Source organism: Rhinoderma darwinii, chromosome 3 (genome assembly GCF_050947455.1).
Source record: "Rhinoderma darwinii isolate aRhiDar2 chromosome 3, aRhiDar2.hap1, whole genome shotgun sequence".
Lineage (NCBI taxonomy): Eukaryota > Metazoa > Chordata > Amphibia > Anura > Rhinodermatidae > Rhinoderma > Rhinoderma darwinii.
The window spans coordinates 241784838-241807588 of record NC_134689.1 but is presented as its reverse complement, the minus strand read 5'-3'; the positions used below and the strand labels follow the sequence as shown (position 1 = coordinate 241807588).

General features: G+C 41.4%; 1 protein-coding gene across 8 annotated transcripts in view; it reads right to left on the bottom strand.

The window, feature by feature from the left end:
- Positions 1-22751, bottom strand: part of PPP6R2 (protein phosphatase 6 regulatory subunit 2) — a 206137-nt gene that overhangs the window by 67658 nt on the left and 115728 nt on the right. For all 8 annotated transcript variants that reach the window (XM_075857583.1, XM_075857588.1, XM_075857584.1 and 5 more), the window contains exons 12-16: positions 6936-7000; positions 6533-6648; positions 2289-2374; positions 2133-2213; positions 1794-1891 (exon numbers count right to left, since the gene is read on the bottom strand). In XM_075857583.1, the coding sequence (XP_075713698.1) occupies positions 1794-1891; positions 2133-2213; positions 2289-2374; positions 6533-6648; positions 6936-7000 (446 nt within the window). The remainder of the gene's footprint in view (positions 1-1793; positions 1892-2132; positions 2214-2288; positions 2375-6532; positions 6649-6935; positions 7001-22751) is intronic.

Below are 22751 nucleotides of genomic sequence, written 5' to 3'. Positions count from 1 at the left end.
TATTCTGCGGGTCGGTATGATTACGGCGATACCATATGTATATAGGTTTTTTATGTTTTGTGGCGATTGCGCAATAAAATCACTTTGATAAAATTATTTCTTTTTTGTGTCACCGTATTCTGAGAGTCATAATTTTATATTTTTCCGTCAAAAAAGCGGTGTAAGGGCTTGTTTTTTGCGGGACGGGTTGTAGTTTTTATTGGTACTATTTTGGGGTACATGCGACTTTTTGATCACTTTTTATTCTATATTTTGGGAGGGTTGATGACCAAAAAGAAGTGATTCTGACATTGTTTTTTAATTATTTTTTTTGCGGTGTTCACCGTGCGGGAAAAATAATATTATAGTTTTATAGTTTGGGTCGTTACAAACGCGGTGATACCAAAATATGTGTACTTTTTTTTAACATTTTCATTTTTTTCCTATAATAAAAGACTTATTATAGGAAAAAAAGCATTTTTTTTTGTAACTTTTATAACTTGTTTTTACACTTTTATAAAACTTTTTTATTACTTTATTTTTTACTTTTTACTTGTTTTACTTGAAGCCTGGCAGCACTGATCGCTGCTATAATACATTACACTACCTAGGTAGTGTAACGTATTATAAACTGTCAGTGTGACGCTGAGAGTCACACTGACAGGAAGCTTATGAGAACCAGCATCCGGCTGGTTCTCATAGGCTGCTGTGCATGGCAGACCCGGGGGCTGTTATATGGCCCCCGGTTCTGCCTTATAACCGACTGCAGCACCAGCAATCGGTCCCCGGGAAAGTTTGTTGTAGCAACAAACTTTCCAGTTTGTTGTAGCAACAAACTTTCCAGTTTGTTATAGCAACAAACTTTCCAGTTCGTTGCTACAACACACTTTCCCTGCGATCACATGACCGGGACCTGAACTAATCAGGTCCCGATCATATCTCCGGGACCAGAGGCAGGTGATAACAGCGCGATCCGGGTGTCAGCGCTACTCTGAGACACCCGGATCGTGCTTTTAACACCCACCGTGAATTCACGTCGGCACTGCACAGAGCCCAGCAAGTGCCGACGTGAATATACAGTGGGCGGTCGGGAAGCGGTTAAGCCCTGCCGGAGGCAGGGCTTGATAGGTGCACAAAAATGGTGGACCAGGGGGCCTTCATTAGGCCCCCAGGCAGCCATAGCAAACATCGCCCCCCCAGCGATTATGTGTGGCGAGGGGCGCGATGAGCTCTTAGAGGGGGTCGCCCCCCTCTTTCTAATGATTTAAATGCTGCGGTCCGTATTGACCGCTGCATTTAACGAGTTAAACGAGTGGGATCGCGCTCGAACGCGATCCCACTCGTTACTCTGAAGTGTCGGCTGTAACAAACAGCCAGCACCCGCATCGTATGTAGCAGGTTCACTCAGTGAGCCCGCTCCATACTTCCCCTACCCGACTTTGGCGTATGGATACGTCAAATGTTGGGAAGGGGTTAAATCACTGATCGTTCATCTGCGGTTTGAAAAACAGTTCCCTGTAAATGGGCTTTGAACATTGTCCCTCTAGTGCACTTTGTAGAAACCCTATACATACATACTCAAAGATTTCATTTATGCTATTTTCATGTATAAAGGTTAGAATTGCAGGCATAGATCATGCTCTTTGAGGTCAAATTATGACCACCACTGATACATGTTCGGAACATTGCTTAAACTGTTTTCAACCATACATGAAAAATGTTATACACTAGGGACTGTGTAACACATCATTTAAAGTGACGATCATCAGTTTAACTAAGAATTGATATAATATGAAGGTAAGGAAGTGAATTACTTAATGTTGTCTTCCTGCTCTGCAAATTCTTCATCATTAAAACCAAACTGGTCGACAAAGTTAGATGTCATCTGTTGAACTTGGTAGTCTGAAAAAGCCTGAAATCCAGAAATGAGGGTTGAACAAACAACAGTTTAAAAGGTTTAAAAATATAGAATGTAAAATGGCAATGTTAATAAGCCACTGAACAAAAAAGAAAGCAATGACAAATATACATAAGAAAAAAGCAGAAAAATTGCATATATTTTGTAGGTAATTATACATTCAGGAAGCTCAATAAAAATTTTCATTGAACCCAAATGATATCAATTAGTTTAACATAGAAGATCAACAACTCACCTGCTGCACAGATAATTCATTAGGAAAAGCACCATCAATATCTTCATCTTCACTGGATGAGCGTAGATGATGGGTGTTTACCTGGAAACATAGGACACAATCAAGCAAACTAAGCAGATGAGAATTAATTGATGAATAATGAGATGGTAACTTTACCAAGTCCACAGTGTTTCTTCGGTTTGTTTCAGTCAATGTCTCCTCTACAAAGGTTTCCCACCTCCCCCTGCAGTCCTCTGGAAGTTCTAGACAGATAAAAATTGAGCAGTATAACATTTAACAAAAGTGTGACATAACTTCCAATGTAACTAAATTTTGATACAATCCATTATAAAAGTAAACAAAATACAATAATTCAATAGAATAAAAATATTAAAATTTTCATAAAATTTTACTTTGTGTTTAATATATAGATTTTAACTTAAAGAGGCTCTGTCACCAGTTTAGAAGTACCCTATCTCCTACATAATCTGATCAGCGCTGGAATGTAGATAACAGTGGTTTTTATTTTGAAAAACGATAATTTTTTAGCAAGTTATGAACAATTTTAGATTTATGCTAATTAGTTCTTAATGACCAACTGGCCGTTTTTTACCTTTTTACCAAGTGGGTGTTGCAAAGAGAAGTCTGACGCTGACCAATCAGCGTCATACACTTCTCTTCATTCCAGCCCAGCCTATTTAACTCCACAGTGTGATCTCGCGAGATCTTGCTGTGACGGTACTTCCTCCCACAGGTCCTTCACCGGAGCGATGGAAGAGTCAACAGACATCGCCTCCAGCCGTGCCAGGACGTTTATCCGACTCTGCAGCGGCTGGAGGCGATGTCTGTTCAGTCTTCCATGGTTCCGATGAAGTACCTGTAGGAGGAAGTCCCATTACAGTGTGATCTCGCGAGATCACGCTGTTCAGTGAAACAAGCTGGGCATAAATGAAGAGAAGTGTATGACGCTGATTGGTCAGCGTCATACACTTCTCTTTACAACACCCACTGTAATGTAGATAATAACAGTGGTTTTTATTTTGAAAAACAATAAATTTTTAGCAAGTTTTAGATTTATGCTAATTAGTTTCTTAAGACAACTGGGCGTTTTTTACCTTTTTACCAACTGGGCGTTGTAAAGAGAAGTGTATGACGCGGACCATCAGCGTCATACGCTTCTCTCCATTCATTTTTAGCTGTGCTCGCAGCACAGCGTGATCTCGCAAGCACATATACATATGTATAGAAATTAGTCTCCTAATAGTAAAAGTTGTGTGAGGGAACAAAGGACTGACACCAAACGCTTAATAAATATATTGCTTACCCCTTAATGACATCCAATGTACTAGTACGTTGTTGTAGTTAAGGATTTAGAAGCTGAGCCCCCACCATCGCCAGCGGGTGTCAGGTGTATATTACAGCTGAGACACTGCTGCATGGCCAGGACCGGAGCTAATCTCCGATCCGGCCGATTAACTACTTAGATGCAGCGCTCACAAATGAGGCGCTGCATCTATGGTGTTTCCTAGCAAATCGGAACTCTGCAATGCAATCGCGGGGTTCCGATGACTGCTCTGGCAGACCGGAGGCTTTACATTGGCCTCCTGTCTGCCAAGTACGAAAGCCTGCTAGGTCCCGCCCCGAGGCAAGGCTTAAAAGGCTTCTAGCCGCAAAAGAAAGGTGGCGCGGGCTCAGGAGCGGAGCCTGCGACATCAGCCACGGGTGTCAGCTGTATGTTACAGCTGACACCATGCCGTAACGGCAAGAAATGGAGCTAGCTCCAATCCCTGGCATGAACCCCTTAGATGCCTCGATCAAAAGTGATCGGGGCATCTTAGTGGTTTACAGTGATCAGCATCGACACGATGTGATCGTGAGGATGCCGATCATTAGTATGGCAACCAGAGGCCTAAAAATGGCCTCCCGATCTGCCACATACGATGGCCTATTAGGCCCCGTCCAGAGACGGGACCTAATAGAATTGCGGTCAGTAAATGACTGACAGCTCTAATGCATTGCACTACGTGGGCAGTGCAATGCATTAGAGTAAAGATCAGGGGCCCTCAAGTCCCCTAGTGGGACAAAAAAAACAAGTTGAAAAAAGTTAATAAAAAAAGTTGAATAAAAGTGTAAAAACAATGTCTTTTTTCCTATAATAAGACTTTTATTATAGGAAAAAAATGAAAACGTTAAAAAAAGTACACATATTTGGTATTGCTGCGTCTGTAACGACCCAAATTCTAATGTTATTTTTCCCGCACGGTGAACACCGCACAAAAAAAATAAAAAAATTACTATTCTGACATGCCACATACACCGCGATTCTGCTTGATTAACGTTAATCCGGTGTCCTGATAATGAATACACATGATCATCCAGCCTGGACGTCATGTGTACTCAGAATCCTGACCCTTCTGACTCTTTTCTGTGAGATTTACAGCAAGGGAAACCAAATCTCGTTTACCTCCGTATTCTCGCGAGATTTCGTTTCCGTTGCTGGAATCTCACAGAAAAGATTCAGAAGTGTCAGGATTCTGAGTACACATGACGTCTAGGCTGGATGGTCATGTGTATTCATTATCAGGACACTGTAGTAATGTTAGGGCTTGTGTATGTAGCTGCACATAGTGATATAACTATATCGCTAGTGCAGTGTAAATGAATGGAGAGGAGTGCATGATGCCGATTGGTCAGCGTCATGCACTCCTCTGTACAACGCCCACTTGGTCGAAAGTAAAAATACGCCCACTTGGGCATTAAGAAACTCATTAGCATAAACCAAAATCGCTCCTAACGTTGTGAAAATAGATCGTTTTTTTAAATAAAAAGCACTACGGTCACCTACATTATAGCGCCCATCTCCTTATGTAGGAGATAGGACACTTATAATGTGGTGACAGAGCCTCTTTAAGGGGTGTAGATTCCAAAACAGGGGTCACTACTTGGGGGTTAGTTCTACTATTTGAACTCAGAGCCCTGCCATTTTAGGACAATGCAAAATGATAAATGCCTTGAGGGGTGTAGTTTCTAAAATGGGGTCACTTCTTGGGGGCTTCCACTGTACTCTGGTACGTCAGGGTTTTGCAAATGCCACATTGCGCCCAAAAACCAAGCCAGCAAAATCTGCATCCCAAATAGCACTCCTGCCTTTCTGAGCCCAGCCGTGTGTCCAAACAACAGTTTATGACAACATATGAGGCATTGCCGTAATCGGGAGAAATTGTTTTTCAAATGTTGGGGTGCTTTTTCTCCTTTATGATTTGTAAATATTTAAGATTTCTACATATATTTTATTTATATTTATTGGCTAAAATTTCGATTTTCATTTTTACATCCTAATTTCACTAAATTCTGAAAAAAAATCCTCTGGGATTAAAATGCTCACTATACCCCTTGATAAATTCCTTGAGGGTATAGTTTGCCAAATGGCGTCTTTTTGGGGGGCTTTCCACAGTTCCACCTCTTCAAACCTGACATGGTGCCTAAAATATATTCTAATGAAATGGAGTCCCCAAAATCCACTAGGTACAGTACTCCTTTGCTTCGGAGGTCTGTGTTTCAGTACATTAGCACACTAGGGCCACATGTGGGATATTTCTAAAAACTGCAAAATCTGGGTAATAAATATGGAATTGCATTTCTCTTGTAAAACTTTCTGTGTTACAGAAACAAATGAATTAAAACAGATTTTCTGCAAAAAAAAAGTTAATTTGTAAATTTCATCTCCACATTGCTTTCATTCCTGTGAAACACCAAAAGGGTTAAGGAACTTTCTAAAAGCCGTTCCGAATACTTTGAGGAGTGAAATTTTTAAAAGGTGTTTTATAGGGGGTTTCTAATATATAAGGCCCTGAAAGCCACTTCAGAACTGAACTAGTCCCTGAAAAAAAATAGCCTTTTGAAATTTTCTTGAAAATGTGAGAAATTGCTGCTAAATTGCTAAGCCTAGTAACGTCCTGGAAAAATAAAAGAATGTTCAAAAACCAATGCCAACATAAAGTAGACATATGGGAAATGTTAACTAGTAACTATTTTGTGTGGTATTACTATCTGTTTTACAAGTAGATACATTTACATTTAGAAAAATGCTAATTTATGCAAATTTTCTCTAAATTTTGGTACTTTCCACAAATAAACAGTAAATGTGTCGACCAAATTTTACCACTAACTTGAAGTACAATGTGTCAAGAGAAAATCTCAGAATTGCTTGAAAAATAAAAGCATGCCAAAGTTATCACATATTTGACACGTCAGATTTGAAAAAAATGGCCTGGTCTATTAGGTGAAAACAGGCTGTGTCCTTAAGGGGCTAAAAGGCTTCTAATTACATATCCTTCTGCTTTTATTTTACAGATCATTATAACAGGAGGTAAACTTTAAATGCGTCATAATAAATTAAAATAACACTTTAAGAACATTACCTGTAAAAGAGTCACTGATCTGTACTTCAATAGGACCTTTCTCCATGTTCTGTACAACTGCATTGGCAATACGAGTTAAGTGACCCATGTTACCCCTCCTCATTCCTCCCTCAGCCCTGCATACAAATTAAGTTTGTCAGTTTCTAGAAAAATATTAAGAAAATTTGCATATGCAGAAACAGAAGCACAGGAAATGCATGGCCCCTAATTCATAGGGTAACAGAAAAAAAAAATCCTGAAGAGAAATACACAAAAGTAATATACCAGTATTATGCAGAAAGTAGTCAACAATAATCCTCACTCACTATGGCCACATTGTAGTTATAACATGACAAGTTTTGATGGCCATTGGAAATAGTGTAACATAAGTATGATTTAGTTTGTAACACATTTTAGTACTCACTGAATCTTGTCATTTGTTTCCCATGCATCCAATATTCTTCGAACTAAGCAGCAATTCTGAAAGAGCTGGAACAGGAGCAAATTTGAAATGTATGGGTTTGGTTTTGACAGAGATACTAACAGTGCTAATAATAAAGCACACGAAAACTGTCTAATTGGTACAGAGAAAAAAAACATCCCTAAGGCCCTGTTCACATCTGCGTTCGGGTTTCAGTTGTTCTGCTCTGTCAGAGGAGCAGAACAACGAAAATGTTGGAAGCGCATTGAACAACGGAGACAACTGGCGCCCGACAGAACCCATTGACTTTAATGGGTTCCATCCGGGTGTCCATGGGTTTGCCGGAAATAATAGCGCAGCATGGTGCACTATTGTTTCCGGTATGTTTGGCGGAGCCTGCAACGCAGATGTGAGCAGGCCCTAAGCTATTTTGAGTCACGAGAACCAGTAAGAACAAAGAGGCTTTTCACCCAAATTTGAAATATAGTCATATATTAGTAAATCAAACAAAAGCTGAAGACGGACTGTAATTTTGTCAGAATGCTCAAGCAATAAGGGTATGTTCACACGCTGAGAGGCATTTACGTGTGAAAAGACAGACTGTTTACAGCTGCCTCGTTTCAGACGTAAAAGCTCTTCCTCGTAATTTACGAGGCGTCTTTGATGCTCGTAAATCTTTAGCTGTGCTTCATTGAGTTCAATGAAGAACAGCTCAAATTACGTGGCAAAGAAGTGCCCTGCACTTCTTTGCCGAGGCAGTCAATTTACGCGTCGTCGTTTGACAGCTGTCAAACGACGACGCGTAAATTACAGGTCGTCTGCACAATACGTCGGCAAACCCATTCAAATGAATGGGCAGATGTTTGCCGACGTATTGGAGCCCTATTTTCAGACGTAAAACGAGGCATAATACGCCTCGTTTACGCCTGAAAATAGGTCGTGTGAACCCAACCTGACAGTGACAATTTACAGAGCTAATTCAAAAAGTGACAAACTTTATGGCTGCAAGGTACAAAAAACATTGCAAGATCTCTGTGATAGAAACATATCTACCAAATATGGACTACTACTCTAACTTCAGGTTTACGGTATTTTTAAACCATTTGTAATCCATAGTTTTCATCCAGAAAATTCAATAAAACAATGCATTCAAGACTAAACTTGGGTGGAGATACTGGTTAGGCTTCGTTCACATCTGCGTCAGGGTCCCGCTCTGACGTTTCGTCGGAGCTAACTATCAGAACGGGACCCTGACTGACACAATTCCATCACCATTGATGGAATCAATAGCGTAGTCGACCACGCTATTGATTCCATCAAAACGACGGAACCCATGCACCACTGGGACAAACGGAAACCATTGGCACCGGATCCGTTACCATTGAAATCAATGATGATGGAAACGGAAACCTATTGTTTCCGTTTGTGCCAGTCAGGGCTCTATTCTGACGGAAAGCTCAGACGGAACGACAGAACGGGACCCTGACGGAGATGTGAATGAAGCCTAATATGTAATTATAATTATTTTTACCTATCCATATCAAATTTTAGCCCACAAACTGCTTTAACCCCTTAGTGACGAGCCGATTTTAGGCCTTAATAACCAAGCTATTTTTTACATTTTCGTCTCATTCAAAGAGCTATAACTTTTATTTTTGCGTCGACATAGCTGTATAAAGTCTTCTTTTTTGTGGGACAAGTTGTATTTTTTAATAGCACCATTTTGGGGTACATATAATTAATTAACTTATTAACTTTTTTTGGGGCACGGGAATAGAAAAAAAAACAGCAATTTCGCCACACTTTTGTGTGTCCTAAATTTACAACCGTTTACCGTGTGTTAAAAATAACACAATAACCTTATTCAACGGGTTGTTACAATTGCAACCATACCAAATTTGTATAGTTTTATGTTTTACTACTTTTACACAGTAAAAACACTTTTTTTTAAAAATTATTTGTTTTTGCGTTTGTATATATTTGAAGAGCCATAACTTTTTGATTTTTCCTCTGATGTAGCTGTGTGAAGGATTTTTTTTTTTGCGGGACGACTTGTAGTTTTTATTGGTACCATTTTGGAGTACATGCGACTTTTTATCACATTTTTTTTAAGGCAGGATGCACAGATAACAGCAATTCTTGCATTGTTTTTTATTTTATTTTTTACGGCGTACACCGGAGCAGGTTAAATAATGGAATAGCTTTATAGATGGGGTTGTTACAGAAAGGGCGATACCAAATATGTGTAACTTTTTTTTGTTTTTCCATAATAAAGCATTTTGTAAGGGGAAAAAAGTGGTTTTTTCATTTTTTTTTTTTTTACTTATTAGAAACTTTATTAAACTTTTTTATTAGTCCCACTAGGGGGCTTCACTATGCGATCTAATCGCTTTTTATAATACACTGCAATACTTTTGTATTGCAGTGTATTACTGCCTGTCCGTGTAAAGAGGCATGGCCTAGTAGGCATTAACTAGAGGCAGACCTGGGTGCCTTTATTAGGCCCCCGGCTGCCATAGAAAACACCGGCACTCTGCGATTGCATTCCGGGGTGCCGGTGGGGTGAGAGAGGGAGCGCCCTCCCTCCAAAACGACTCAGATTTTCACTGTCAGTGTTGTGTCAACAATGTGAAGCAGATTTGTGCTTTGCAGACACAACTGGCAGAGAAGGCCCAATGTACAATTATTAGAGATAAGCAGATTTGCATGCTGGAATCGCAGGTGATAGTTTTGAAAAATCATGGTGATGATATTGATGCACAGCTGACTGAGTCTCATGCTGTGAACCATGCATTTAAGGATGCAATCATTGCCAAGTAAAATGATGAGCTTGCTGCTAGGTCACAATTGGTAACCAGTATGTAAAATATCATAAAGCATTTTTCAAAAATGTTACCGGCCTTGACTTTTTCACAAAAGTCAAGCCCTGATTCCGCTGTAAGTTTGCCCTCTACAGGGCAAAAAGGGGGGAGTAGAAAGAGTGATGAATCAGATGTCCCAAACCGTGATCCTGAAGGTAACATTGTTACGAAAGTGTTACACAAATGTAAGCGTACGATATTTAGAAGTGCGTCCCTAGCCATGAAGAACTTTAAGAGATCATGCACTGTTGACTGCCCTAATTCCAGCAGAGAATGTACTATTAAATGTTTTGCATGTGCAGGCTCAGGCCATATTGCGAAGTACTGCAAGTCTTTGGGTACAAAGAAATGTGGTCCTGTTAAATGTTTTAAATGTGGTCAGATTGGACATATTGCTAGAAACTGCCATGATATAAGCAACCGTGGAAAGCCTAGTAATGAAGCAATAGAAAATGGCCACATTACATCAACTGGTGGATATAGACAAGGACAAAATGGCTGCATGAGAATCTCCTCCAGCCATGTGCTCCAACATGTGCTTAAGGGTCTAAATGACCAACCACAACTGGGGAGGAGTTTAGGTGTGAATTAAGTACTCCATAAATTACATGTTCACAGTTAGGCCTAGTGCACACTTCAGTCTTTTTATTCAGGGTGCTAGCTGTTTTTCTGCCTGCTAGCACCCTGACCCATTCATTTCAATGGGGCCATGCACACTTCAGGTTTTTTTTTTGACGGTCCCGTTGCTCCGTTCCAACAAAAGTAGAGCATGTCCTACTTTGGTCCGAGATTCCGTGACCGTGAGGCTCATACAAGTCAATGGGGCCATCAAAAAACTGAAGGCACACGGAAGGCATCCGTGTGCCGTTCGTGTGTGACGGAGCCATTGCCTAGCAACGGCCGGGCGGGCAGAAGTACATTACAGATATATTACACTAATCGGCAGCCACTACTCTCTATCCATCACTGATAGAGAGAAGAGGCTGCTTATAAAAATAAAATAAAAAGCAGTTCATACGTACCCCGGTCGTTGTCTTGGTGACGAGTCCCTCTTCTTCCTCCAGTCCGACCTTCCTGTATGACGCGGCAGTCCATGTGGCCGCTGCAGCCTGTGATTGGCTGCAGAGGCGGTCACGTGGGATGAAGCGTGATCCCTGGAGGTCGGCCTTCTGATGTTATCCAGTCCGGCGTGACCGCCACTACAGCCTGTGATTGGCTGCAGCGGTGACATGGGATGAAACGTCATCCCAGGAGGCCGGACAGGAGGAAAATGCAGGGAGTTCTGGGTAAGTATGAAATGATTTTCAAATTTAATTAAAATTGTATTTTCCGAGCGCCGAGCATGGTACTGTCCAGGGTGCTGAAAGAGCATGGTTCTTCAGCGCTAGTCACTGTCCAGAGTGCTGAAAGAGTTATCGCCGATCAGTGCAGTCCATTAACTCTTTCAGCACCCTGTACAGTGACTAGCCCTGAACAACCATGCTCGTTCAGCACCCTGGACAGTACCATGCTCGGCGCTCGGAAACGGAAACACATGGAAATCACACGGCCGCTAAAACGGGCACACGGATCCTTCAAAAACGGCCGTGAAAACAGTGATAAAAGTGTGCACGAGGCCTTAGGTGTTATCTCTTTGATGTCTGTACTGTGTGTTTATGGTCATGTGTTTGTCCCCAGTTGTCCGTTTCTTTTCATTTGTGTTTTCATTTTGTGGTTCCTTCACAGATTCTATTGTGGCGTATCCCTGGTTATCAGTAATATGTAGTTATACTATATCGGTGTTGCCTGTATTTATAATAAATAATAAGAGAGCCACTCCAGGAAAATAACTGCAGAATCAGTGATTGAATAGTGGTGTATTTGCTTGTTCTGTGAACGAATATTAGGCATAGAGGTGCGAACAGGTAACATAAGTTCACTTGTAGTGTTATGTTATACTGCACACCAAGACCTTGAAGTTCAGGATCGTAATGCATTTACATCTATAATCGGAAAATGCTTTAATTGCTCTTTAATTGGGATAATAAAGTTGGAATTGTTATTTAACACAATTTCATCTGAGGCCTAATGTGAGTGCAATTATATACAGCGAATAAAAGTATGGCTGATTCTTTTGTGTTTAACTCGAGTGTTCCTTTAGGAAAGGTTGACAGGGGGAGGTAATCCTGGCATTACACCCATATCTTGATTTTAAAATTAAGATTTAATGGGTTTGGTAAGATGGGGATATAGTTCCACAAACCTGAGAATTGTGAAGAACCCCAAAATGGTACTTCATCTACAGCTCCCCTCGGATATCCTAACCTATAAGGGCAGCCATGTAGATCTGTCTGTACAGATGGATGTTGAAAGGAGGAGGATGCGATCCTCTGCCAAGGTAGTTAGGACCAGGTGCTTAGACACCAGTGTTGAGATACCGAGGGGACATGTGAGATGAAGGTCAACCCAATACCCTCTTCAAGTTTAAGATACATGGGTCAAGGGTATTGGAGTTGGTATCGAGTGCAATATTTTTACTACACCATCTTTGCGACTAATTGCACCGGAAGAGGTATACTCCTACAAGGAGCATTGTACCTTTTTGTATTGTCATAGGTATCGATGTAGCAGAACGGAAGTAGAGGCTCGATATCCGCCCAAATGCTCCTATAAGACTCCAGATGATCCCTCTTGAGTTCAGTGAGGAAGAGGATATCGTGGAGAAGCTTAAAGAGTCTGAGAATCGAGCCTCCATCCTATTCCCTGAAAGGAGACTCAGAGGTGTCCTGGTGGGAGAGCCTGTTTGGGTACATCCCCAAAGCAATTTTGCTCTTCAAGCTGATCATCCACCCTGTGATAGCACTGATGGGTGAAAGGACTTGCCGACCAAGTAAACTAGGTCAGGCGTAGAAGAATAAACTTGGACTAAGGACAGAATACCAATACTGTCCTGCGACCCGTAATTGTAGTTTATGTATATACCTATATTTGTATAGTGTAATATGAATCAATGTGTCGTACAAAAACTTTCAAGGTGTACATATAGACATTCTAGGTGTAGATATGTGTCCGCAACATAGGCATACTCAGTGAGGACATGACTGTCCCACAGTGAGTGAGTGTGTATGTGTAGGCGGGCACATATTTACAGCCTGTAGTCACCCCATTTACATGTGTACCTTGCATGGTAGAGACCTGGGTATCGGCCCACAAAGATTGCCTCTTCAATCAAGGTGCTTGGAAGATTTGGAAGAAGTCAAGTTGACCACACACCCAATTGAATGTGGTGCCGCAAGGGTCAACTAACGAACTGTGTTAAAGGAAGGTTGTCGAAAGGCAGGACTAAGCCATCCCAAGGTTGACTGTGTGAGAGAATAAGTAGCCTTACACGGGTCGGCACGCTAAAATGGGATCGGCCGTTGGAAAGACCTGCTGACGCCGCTAAAGAGGAAAAGATTCAGAAAGAAAGATCAAGATCCAAGAAAGAAGAAGATCCAGGACTTTGAGTTTTGTTAGACTTTGAATTTCTATGGACTTTCAGATTCGTTTTATGGACCTTGAGGTTCTGTCTATGGACCTTGAGGTTTGTTCGATGGGCTTTGCCTTTCTATGGACTGTGAATTACATTATATGAACTTTTGAGTTTGAGGACTGGCAGGAAGGTGTCCTTGAGGCGAGAAGTGATGTCCGGAGTACCTAAATCCAAAATTACACTTCATTCCACCTACGACCATTACCAGTAACAAATAACAAGGTTGAGGGGGTAATACATAAAAACACTTCCACAAATTTGATTGACGTGTACACGACAAAAGGGGGAATGTATAGGGAAGTGTCCCCTTTCAATGGAGATGGAGGGGGTATGTGTATATATATATATATATATATACACACAGTGAAGGAAATAAGTATTTGATCCCTTGCTGATTTTGTAAGTTTGCCCACTGTCAAAGACATGAACAGTCTAGAATTTTTAGGCTAGGTTAATTTTACCAGTGAGAGATAGATTATATAAAAAAAAATAAAAAAATCACATTGTCAAAATTATATATATTTATTTGCATTGTGCACAGAGAAATAAGTATTTGATCCCTTTGGCAAACAAGACTTAATACTTGGTGGCAAAACCCTTGTTGGCAAGCACAGCAGTCAGACATTTTTAGTAGTTGATGATGAGGTTTGCACACATGTTAGATGGAATTTTGGCCCACTCCTCTTTGCAGATCATCTGTAAATCATTAAGATTTCGAGGCTGTCGCTTGGCAACTCGGATCTTCAGCTCCCTCGATAAGTTTTCGATGGGATTAAGGTCTGGAGACTGGCTAGGCCACTCCATGACCTTAATGTGCTTCTTTTTGAGCCACTCCTTTGTTGCCTTGGCTGTATGTTTCGGGTAATTGTCGTGCTGGAAGACCCAGCCACGAGCCATTTTTAATGTCCTGGTGGAGGGAAGGAGGTTGTCACTCAGGATTTGACGGTACATGGCTCCATCCATTCTCCCATTGATGCTGTGAAGTAGTCCTGTGCCCTTAGCAGAGAAACACCCCCAAAACATAATGTTTCCACCTCCATGCTTGACAGTGGGAACGGTGTTGTTTGGGTCATAGGCAGCATTTCTCTTCCTCCAAAAACGGCGAGTTGAGTTAATGCCGAAGAGCTCAATTTTAGTCTCATCTGACCACAGCACCTTCTCCCAATCACTCTCAGAATCATCCAGATGTTCATTTGCAAACTTCAGACGGGCCTGTACATGTGCCTTCTTGAGCAGGGGGACCTTGCGGGCACTGCAGGATTTTAATCCATTACGGCGTAATGTGTTACCAATGGTTTTCGTGGTGACTGTGGTCCCAGCTGCCTTGAGATCATTAACAAGCTCCCCCCGTGTAGTTTTCGGCTGAGCTCTCACCTCACGAGGTGAGATTTTGCATGGAGCCCCAGATCGCTGTCGATTGACAGTCATTTTGTATGTCTTCCATTTTCTTACTATTGCACCAACAGTTGTCTCCTTCTCACCCAGCATCTTACTTATGGTTTTGTAGCCCATTCCAGCCTTGTGCAGGTCTATGATCTTGTCCCTGACATCCTTAGAAAGCTCTTTGGTCTTGCCCATGTTGTAGAGGTTAGAGTCAGACTGATTAATTGAGTCTGTGGACAGGAGTCTTTTATACAGGTGACCATTTAAGACAGCTGTCTTTAATGCAGGCACCAAGTTGATTTGGAGCGTGTAACTGGTCTGGAGGAGGCTGAACTCTTAATGGTTGGTAGGGGATCAAATACTTATTTCTCTGTGCACAATGCAAATAAATACATATAATTTTGACAATGTGATTTTCTTTTTTTTTTTTAATATAATCTATCTATCACTGGTAAAATTAACCTAGCCTAAAAATTCTAGACTGTTCATGACTTTGACAGTGGGCAAACTTACAAAATCAGCAAGGGATCAAATACTTATTTCCTCCACTGTGTATGTATGTATGTATATATATATATATATATATATATATATATATATATATATATATATATATATATATAAAAATATGTATATCTTGATGTCCCAGGTCTGTAGTAACCTAGTCGTGGGAATCTGCTCAAAGAAGACAATGACAATTAGTCATTGTCCTGATTTGATTAGCAGAGAGTGAGACAGGAGATACTGTCTTTGATCTCCTGTCTCCAGGGGACCAGAGAAGTAATTGGGGATGTATCATGTGATGCACTCAAGGTACCACAGGACATCCCCACCGATTAACTTACCTCACTTCTTCCTTGAGATTCTGGAGGTAGAAAAAGATTCCCACTGCTTGCCCCCGCCAGGTAATGAGATTCCATGGGGGGGCCATAAACAGTCCCATGGCCTCCCCTCCCAACTTGCACGTGCATGAGCATGTGATGTCATACAGAAGTGCACAGGAGGGTTTAAAAAGACAAACTGTCCCACACTTACCTCTCTTGCCTCTTGCTCCTGCTTCCTGGCCAGACACCAACTCTCTGTTCCTGACTACCACATGTGCTAAGTATTTCCCCCTCTCTCCCCTCTCCCCTACCCCACCCCTTAACCCTACTTTCCCTGCTCCTTCCGTGGTCTACAGATTTCTTTTGGTATCTAACCCCTTGAGTATATAGGGAAAGTTAGAGCCAGGTGTGGGTGGGTCACAGAAGCAAGCATCAGTAACACTGCAACTTGTATGTATGTTAGTTAAGTGGGCGGGTGTTAGTGTAGTATTATAATATATTGTACTGGTCCTGTGGCACATGTAGTAATTATATGCATTGAGGTATGCTGAAGCTATATCGTGAATTATGTTAGGTAAGTGGGTGGTGGTATAGATTAGGATTGTGATACATTGTTTATACTGTTCCGTGTAGGGTCAGTGTATTAAATACATATTAAGTTATGTGTATTGGGATGCACTGATACTATACAGTGATTACTTACTGTGTTTGGTGCATTTTATATCTAAGTGTGACTACTGTTTGTGTTAAATATTACCCTTTATTTACTATGCAGTCGTATACACTTATTAGCAAAGCAAGTAGACCAACGTTAATACAAGAGAAAGGTAGGGAAGCTAGGCAAAACCCTAGTGACTCTGATTATAAAGGAGGTAGTAGTAGTGGGCGACACTAGTAAGTGAACCCCGCCATTACTCCAGCCCTTTAACAGCATCAGAATAAAGCCAGTTAGTGGCCACCATAAAAACACCAATGGGCGGTCACTAACGGGTGAAGACTTCATTAGTGTATATAACCAGATAATACAAAAATGTATTGCTATATGTGATAGTTCACTGAACAGCCACACAGAGAAGTTTGTGTACAAAAATAATAATATAGGAAAGCATTCAGAAGATATTTGTATGGTATTAATTATTGGTGTTCTATAAACTGTATGACGCAAGTGTGGCAGTCTGTATGCCTCACTGAGGAATAATTATGGTATCTTTTCAAGAATACCCTGCCAGTGATCCTCCTCAATAGGCCCAATAGCACCCTCTCACTTGACTCTACTTCATAAAGGATATTTATCCAGTATGATGTCCTGAAAGGATTTATATAGCAGGGAGACAACACTTGTAGAACTATCCAGCCTCTCAATTAACCCGATCATCTTATTAGAAGTTCCCCATGGTCACCAAAATCCCACCTGATAAGCACGTCGCAATTGTAAGAACTTATAGAATTCAGTTTGAGGTAACCCTATGTTTTCTGTAACTAAGTAAATTAATTTAGGGCACCATCAGTCACATCATGTTGCAATCTTCTAACTTCCATCTGCCTCCATCAGACGAAGCCCTCTTGAAAGAAAAGATTGGGTAACCAGGGAGTATCCCAAAGAGAGGTATACTGTTTAACGCCAGTAATAACCTGCAATTCGCGGACTTCCAATCACAATTTGTGAAGTAACAGGTGAGTGGAAGTTTGACTCGAAGACTATATAAAATTATTGGCCTAAAAATAATTAGGGGTGTTCAGTTGTTTTTAAGAAATGCCTCTAGGGGTCACCCTTTTCCTCCTCACTTTCCGGTAGATGTTGGAGCTGAGCTGCCAACTAATATACCGAAGGGTTAGGTACTGCTTAGCCTGCCTCACCTTTTCCCCTCTGAATCTTCTCAATTCTAATATGAGCTGAATATCTACGTTGTATCAGTCCCCTGAAAAGGCAATTCATTTTATCAAACTAACAAAGCGGGCTCCATATGGGTGAATTATGTAGTATATACAACAATTGGGGCATCCAGATAATTTTAATCAAATTTGATCCGCCCACCAACGACAAAGGGAGCTTGAACAATGTACCCAATTTCTGTTTAAAATTTAGTAACGATTGGGGACAGATTCAACTTTTAAAAATTAGATAGAACTGTAGAAATATTTAGCCCTAAATACTTGACCTAGAATAGACATCATCATGCTCCCTAGTACCAATATGTTTCAGTAAAGATGTTGACCAATTAACTAACCAACCACGAGTCCTGATCAAATACCTCGATGGTGTCAATGGCCACATGCATCATCAGCATATAATGCCGCTTTCTCCTCCAGACCGTCTATCTATCTATCTAAAACCAATAATATTGGGATGGTCCCGAATGAGCGCCGCCAATGGCTCACTAGCCAGTGCAAAGAGAAAGGGAGACAGAGGGCAGCCCTGACGAGTTCCCCTGAGCAAATCTCACAACTCCGTGATACAGTAATTAACTTGCATCTGAGCCGTAGGCTCCCCATACAACAGTTGTACCCAAGAGTAAACTGGACCAAGGCCTAATTTCCGCGGTACCACCCAAAGAAAGTACCATTCGATAATATTGAATGTCTTTGCGCTATCCAAAAAGAAAACAACTATCAGCTGGATTATGGACCGAAGTAATCATCAACTGAAGATTTAAATACAACCTACATATATTTAGCACTGTAGCACAGACCGGATCTAACGCGCAACATTGGCCTTAGACGCTGGCAAACCCTTGCGCGGCCCTTCAGGAAAAATACAAATAAAAAATTGAAGCGCCTCTGTCAGTGCCAAATAGACGCGGGCTGCTTTCACCACGTCGAGGCAATGCAAAACCCATTCCCTCAGATGAGACGTGGAAGGGCAAAAAGTATGGAGGACAATCTTTTCAATAATATGGAAGGCCGAGACAAACTTTGGGAGGAAAGATGGGACAGGCCGCAAAACCATATTATCCCTATTCATGACAAAAAAAGGGTGAGTTCCGAAACCCGTCTGATGGAAGAGACAGTCCCCAGTAAGGCAACCTTCCAGTTGGTAGACGAAGCAAAACGTTCCTCAAAGGTTCAAAATAAGCAACCTAAAGAGCCTCCAGGAACAAATTGAGATCCCAGGGCTCCGAGGGATGTCAGAATGGAAGGACCACGTGAGCCACTCCTTGCAGGAAGGTCTTCACTTGAAAATTAAGGGCCAAAGCCTGCTGAAAAGACATGGATAGAGAATAAAACCTGACCCTTAAGGGAAGACAATCCAAGTCCCAGATCAAGGCCTGATTGTAGAAAGGACAGGATCCTAGGTGTGGAACATACCATTAGTTGAAAATTACGATGTGCACACCAGAAAAAAAAAAAAAGTATTTCGCATACAGTGGTACACCATTGCTGATTGAGGTTTTCTGGCCTTCAGCATAGTCTGAATGACTGGCTTTGAGAGACCATGAGCCCTCGGAACCTGTGCTTCAACAGTTAAGCGTATCTGAAGTAAAGTGGGATGCAAGGCGGACCTTGGGAAAGGTCGTCCATCGCCATAGTGTGTCCGCAAGCAGATCGACTGCGAAGGCGTATCAGGTGCGGTAAAGCCATCGAGGCGCCACCATGATAGCAGGAATGCCTGCCCTCTTGAGCAATGTGGACAAGAGCGGAAGGAGAAAAAAAGATACAGGAGGGAGAACTCGTCCCACAAAGTGACCAGGGATGACCGCAATGGTCCTGGGATCCAGCGCCCTGGGCACAAAGGTTGGAACCTTGTGGTTGAGAAGAGACGTGAAAAGATCCACTTCTCAGGTGCCTTACGAATCGCAAAGACGATAAAATACGTCTTGGTCAAGGGACCACTCTCCTGAATACAGTCTTCCCCTACTTAGGAAGTCTGCGGCCCAGTTGTCCACTCCTTGTATGTGGACTGCTAACCACGCTGGTACAGGATACTACAGTCTAGAACGACCCCTTAATTCCTCTGAAAAAAGCCTGGACTAAATTAGAGAGGCCGCTCACCGGCAGAACGCGGTCATCGGGGGCCGCTGGCTACCAGGACCAGAATGGGGCATTGAGAAGTCTGGGCCAGTGAATAAAAAAGGAGCTTCTCAAACTTCTCATACAAACCCTAACGCATCTCTACGTGTGCGCAGGAAAACCTCTTCTGTAACCTCACACATATAGTGGGATTACTGGCAATCTGGCTGTGGGTGCAGAAAATCAGGTTAGGTGACCAGTGGTGAGGGAAATTCAGTGCAGAGAAGCACCTGGTTACCTGGCACCCGCAAGAAGAGGACTAGGCTGGAGACCAGGCTGACAACCCACCTGTAGCTAAAGAGAGAAAATAAATACATAAAATGTATAAAAAATAGTAACAGACCTGGTTCTCATGTCATGCCTGCCTGCTATGAACACTAGGCTAAAACTGATTTAGCCAGTGTCTGTGGGAAGAGTAGGGCCTGCCTGGGCAGAGCCAAGACTTTTTGTACTTAGTGTCAGCATCTTAGTGACAAGGGCCTATACCCATGATGCTGTGTACCCCAATTTTATAAACGAGAAATTACATTTCCCCTGCAGCGAAATGTCTGGGTGGCCGCGGCTTCCCTTTGGCAAATTCAGCAGTTTGCCATGGGTGTTGGGAGCAGGATCAGCCTCCCATATGAAATGGGTTGCCTGTGATGAGAACCCCTTTAAAAGGAAAATTTATCAAGGAGAGCAGCTTTCACATTTTCCTCTGATCAACCGATTCACTAATTGTTTCCACTACTTTACTTTTCAAGAAGGTGTTGCGATCAATGCCAGGCAAAACCTGCTATTTAATCAGTAGTAGTCAGCGTATTCCTCAACAAGTAGTAGTTAATGTGACGCAAAATGCTTTAGTATGTTTAATTATCTTCGGTATTTCTATAAAATTTTATTTACGAAACCAACCACTTTAATCCCTTAACCCCTTCCCGCCGCAGCCATTTTTCAGATTTTCATTTTAGTTTTTTCCTCCCTACCTTTCAAAAGCAATAACTTTTTTATTTTTCCGTCGATAAAGCCCTATGAGGGCTTGATTTTTGCGGGACGAGTTGTAGTTTTTTGTAGCACCATTTATTTTGCCATATAATGTACTAGGAAACGGGGTAAAAAATTTAAAAAAACAGTGATTCATCCATTTTTTCTGCGCTTCGTTTTTACAGAATTCACTGTGCAATTAAAACAACATGTTAACTTTATTCTGTGGGTCAATACGATTACGGCGATATCAAATATATATAGTTTTTTTCTATATTTTACTACTTTTACAAGTAAAAACCTAAGTGGAAAAAATAAAATTTATTTTGTGTTGCCAAATTCTGAGAGCCATAACTTTTTTATTTTTCCGTCGATTAAGTGATATGAGGGCTTATTTTTTGCGGGATAAGTTGTCGTTTTTAATGATCATTTTGGGGTACATGCGACGTTTTGATCACTTTTTATTTAATTGTGGGAGATGAGGTGACCAAAAAATAGTGATTCTGGCGTTAACATTTTTTTTTGTTACGGCATTCACCGTGCCGGTTAAATAATGATATATTGTAATAGTTCAGACTTTTACGGATGCGGCGACACCAATTATGTTTATTTATTTACTATGCTCTAGGGGAAAAATGGGAAAAGGGGGGTTTTTTGAACTTTTAATTTTTTAAAACATTTTTACATAAAATAACCCCACTTTATTTTAATAATTTTTACTAGTCCCCCAAGGGGACTTCAACCAGCGATCGTTAGATCGTTGGCACTATATACTGCAATAGTAATGCAGGGCTTAATAGGAGCACAAAGATGGCGGACCTGGGTGCCTTCATTAGGCCCCCAGGCACCCATAGCAACCATCGCCACACCGCGATTGCATTTCGGGGGGCGCGATGAGCTGTTACAGGTGGCCGCCCCCCTCTTTCTAACGATTTAAGTGCTGCGGTCGCTATTGAGCATGGCATTTAACGAGTTAAACGAGCGGGATTGCGCTTGTTACTCTGAAGTGTCGGCTGTAACATACAGCCGACACCGGCATCGTATGGAGCGGGTTCACTCCGTGAGCCCGTTCCATACTTCCCCTACCCGACTTTGGCGTATGGATGCGTCAAATGTCGGGAAGGGGCTAAGGACCTAAGGACACGGCCAATTTTGGCCTTGAGAACAGAACAACTTTTTTTATATTTCCCTCTTTGCATTTCGACGCTCATAACTTTTTTATTTTTTGTATGACTTAGTTGTATGAGAGTTTGTTTTTTGCGGAACGAGTTGTACGTTATGTAGGTACCATTTTTGGTACAAATACATGATCGTTTAATTTATATACATTTTTATTTTGTCGAAAATGCAGAAAGAAAGCAGTTCCGCTGCAGTTTTAATATTTGTTTTTTTTAAACCACACCAATCATAAATAACGTTATACATTTGTTGTTCAGGTTGTTTTGGTTTATGTCGATACCAACTATGTCTATATTATTTCATGTTTTGGGACTTCTATTTTAAAAAGTTTATTTATTGTAAAAAATTTGTATTTCTGTGTACTCTTATTTAACATTATTTTATTTACATTAATTTAACGTTTTGTTTTTTTTAATACCATAACGGGATTTTTCATTTTGATTATTTATTTATTTTTTTAACTGTAATGTACTGGCATATATATATAGTCAGTAAACAATACTGGGCTGATTACCCAGATTCATATTCTCTTATTACAGACATTGTTTCTGCGGACTTGATATTACATCGACAATATAGGTCCGTTACACGTTCACGATCTCTTTGGATCCCCCATATACATTAAGTTGTGGTTGGAGTGATTCTGGAGTTTCTGGGGAACCGTTCCCTCCTGACCACGGAAGTGTGGCCAGGGATCGGGTATACCCACGTGTGGACTTTGTGGTGTATCTTGTCCTTTCGATATATACGTACTATTAGAAATACTGCTGCATCATTACTGACTACATCTACGAGCATATTTGTGATCAAGTTTTGATCCTTTTTCTATATGGACTACACTTGACAACAACGGTGATTGCGTCACTATATTTACCTTTCCAATCACATGGAGTCGTGTGATTGGATGTTACCTGGCAACGATGGACGCGCTGCGAGAGGGATGCCTTCGGCGAGATTCCTTCAAACGGATGTTTACCGTAAATCCACATCTGTCAACTCTCTCCTGCATGCATCATCTTTTCATACTCGTCCAACAGTTAAAGCCATCCCGGTTGGGCAGTTTCTCAGGATGAAGCGGATCTGCTCCACA